Source organism: Elephantulus edwardii, unplaced genomic scaffold (genome assembly GCF_000299155.1).
Source record: "Elephantulus edwardii isolate Elephantulus edwardi_28Jun2011 unplaced genomic scaffold, EleEdw1.0 scaffold00108, whole genome shotgun sequence".
Taxonomy (NCBI): domain Eukaryota; kingdom Metazoa; phylum Chordata; class Mammalia; order Macroscelidea; family Macroscelididae; genus Elephantulus; species Elephantulus edwardii.
In genome coordinates this window covers 6257762-6261010 of record NW_006399858.1, presented here as the reverse complement: position 1 = coordinate 6261010, position 3249 = coordinate 6257762, and the positions used below count along the sequence as shown (strand labels likewise).

Sequence of the window (3249 nt, the reverse complement as noted above, 5' to 3'; positions counted from 1 at the left end):
GGAGTGTCAGAGACAGTGCGATTGGCACAGGACAGAGTGGAGTTTAAGGCTGTTGTACATAGGGTTGCTGTGAGTCACAGGCGACTCGACGGCACATAACAACAACAACAACATGTTTGTTTTTTACAGCATTTATATGCTTTCGAATTGCCTGTGACTCATTGAAATTAAGTTAACGAATCTTACCATGTCTTTCACTTTTCCTTGCCCTATCCTGCCCGGTCCTATCCTCACGTCCAGCATTCCCAAGCCCATTGTTACTGTGTTAGTCCATCTTGTTGGAGATAATCCTCTCTTTCTCTGACACTCCACCTTTCTCAGCATGATATCCTTTCGGCCTCTCTTGTTCCACAGTATGTCCAGAGAATAAGCACCCTCTTTGTACTTCTCTAAGACAGATTTGTTTGTTCTTTAGTACATCCATGGGATAGTCAGTAATTTTTTCCAATACCATAATAAAGATATTGAATCTTCTGTCAGTGGAAAAGTGCATGGTGTAAACCAGGTATGCCTTAGTCTTTAAGCTGACATTGTTGCTCTTTAGTATTTTGGCAACAGATTTTCCTTGGCATCACAATGCAGATGATCCTTTTATTTAGCTCTTTGGCAGCAGATTTTCCTTTCTATCATAATGCAGGATTTCCTTTTCTCCTTGACAGTAGATTTTCCTAGGATAAAATGTCTTTGGATTTCTTGATTTCTATTGTTATCGTGAGTGTTGACTGTGGGCCCCCAAGTAAAATGCTGTCATTGACAACTCTAGTCTTCATCTATCATGATGTTGCCTTTGGTTCAGTAGTGAGGAGTTTTTCATTCTTAATGTTGAAATGTAATCCATATTGAAAGTTGTAATCTTCGTTCTGCTTCACATGTTTCAACTCCTCAATTTCTACAAACAAGGTTGCGTCATCTGCATAACAAAGATTGTTGATGAGTCTTTCTCTGATCCTTTTCCACATTCTTCTTCATATATTGTTGTTATGTAGTGTTGTTGGAACTGACTCATAGTTGACCCTATAGCAAGTTTTCATAGGTAGTACATCACATAAGAGCCCATAGAAGAGAAAAAAAGAGTCCATCAGTATTTTGTCTACAAGAGACTCATCTAATAAATGAAGAAAAAGACTCAAAATGAAAGGCACCATGCTGGCATCCCCAAAAAAAGCCAGAGTGGTAATACTAATCTCTGATAAAATAGACTCCGGAATGAAAATCACCATAAAAGATAAAGAAGGGCACTGTATAATGATTAATGGTACAGTAGATCAAGAAGACTTAACATTGGTCAACATTTATGCACCAAATGATAGACCCGCTAAATACATAAAACAAGTGTTAAAAGAACTGAAGAAAGAAATAGCACCAGAAGAGTGGTAGGAGATTTTAACGTAGGAGATTTTAACACACCACTTTTGCCAAAGCAAAATTCTGATTTAAAAAAAAATTAATACTCATTTCATACTGTTTTAGGATTGTGTTATCAGGACATGTGTTCAAAGACTCTATGTTTCTTGACTGATTGTGAAACTATTTAATATGAATATTTTAAATTCCTACAGGTCTACTATATATTATTGAAACACAGAAAGTTCTTGATCTCAAAATTAATTTGAAGTCATCATATATTATTATTCCACAAGATGGAATTTTCAGTCCTACATCAAATCTACTTCTTTTGGATCTTGGTCATCTAAAGGTATATGCTTAAATGCTTTGTTGTTGTTGGGGTTTTTAAAAAATTTTATTATTTTTTTAATGTATCTACCATCAAATGGGACTGACTAGTACGGAGGAGATTGTCCCTCCTTCTCTAGCAGAGCATCTGATGGATTCGAACCACGCACCTCTAGGATTGCAGTGCAACTTCTTGAACTAGGCCACCATTGTTCCCTAAAGGTATATGCTTAAAAGCTTTTTTAAAAAATTTATTCTTTTTATGTGTGTACCGTCAAATTGGATCTGACTGGTACAGGAGGCGATTGTTCCTTCTTCTTCAGCAGAGCATCTGGTGTATTTGAACCGTGTAACTCTGGGATTGCAGTGCAGTTTCCTGCCACTAGGCCACCGGAGCTCGCCTAAAAGCTTTTTAACACAGTATTTCAGGATTTTTTTTATTATTATTTCAAAATGTCTTTTGCTCCTTAGGTTATTTTCTTTCTTAAATTGATATTTAGAGTTTTGGTAGAAACTAGAAGTTGAGAAATTTTCTTCCCTGATGAATCAGTTAGGTAGTTACCTGCATTTCTGAAGGCAGATTGACGTGTTGACATCTGTGGATCAGGGATGAATCTAAAAATGCCATTTATGGGTTTCCAGTGCCATGATTGAGGAACTTCTTTCTTTCCAGTTTATATCTTTTATGTGATGTATGTGAAGGGGATTTAAGAGTAATCAAATATATCTTCTTCCTCCCAAGATTTGATTCATATGTAACTATATATTTTTTAAGTTCATGTTCCTCTTCTCAATCATGAATTGAGATATGGTTTTTAAGTTTACTTAAGTCCTTTCCCTTTCCTTCCAATTATTTACTTATTTTGCTCTAGTTTTAAAACAAAATAATAATTATTTGTATCTTTTAGATACCTGATTTTTAAAATTCAAATTAATTTAAAAAATATTTTCCTTAGTTACACTGGTCACATTTTAGAACCTAATACACGGGCACAGCAGCTCCAAATAAACCTCACAAATCTTAAAATAACTCATTGTTATTACATTGAAAACGATGAACCCTCTAGCTGGTTTCTGAGACTATAAGTTGCACAGGAGGAGAGGGCCCATTTTTCTCCCATGGAGCTGTGGGTGGATTGCAATGGCCACAGAATCATGGCTTTCAGGTAGTGGTGGTAGTAGTAGTATTAGTAGTAGTAGTAGTAGTTCTCCATGGACTGTTGTAAAAGGAGAAGAGGCAACGTGGACAATAGGAACAGCATAGCAACAACCAAGTATGACCTCTCCGTCAACAACATCCACGGTATCAGACGAATAACTAGGTCAGACATGGCCTCTGGTTCTCTTGCATCCACTCTCAACAGTTCCAACACCAGTCTTATTAAGTGGGCTCCTAATTCGTTGCAATGACCACACAAACTTGACAGAACCATAACCAGAGTTGTGACGTTTATTACAGAATTAAACAGGTTATAATTTATAGTAAAAAAAGTTATTTCTAGATCCATCTTGAAGTACAACATCGTGAGTGACAGGATCATATCCATACGCTTACAAGGAAGTCCAGTAAATACC

General features: G+C 36.4%; 1 protein-coding gene across 1 annotated transcript in view; it reads left to right on the top strand.

Annotated features, from left to right (window-relative positions):
* VPS13A (vacuolar protein sorting 13 homolog A (S. cerevisiae)) overlaps positions 1-3249 on the top strand; it is a 289570-nt gene that overhangs the window by 72533 nt on the left and 213788 nt on the right. Inside the window, 1 exon segment of the mRNA XM_006891989.1 lies at positions 1560-1696. Coding sequence (XP_006892051.1) covers positions 1560-1696 — 137 coding nt within the window.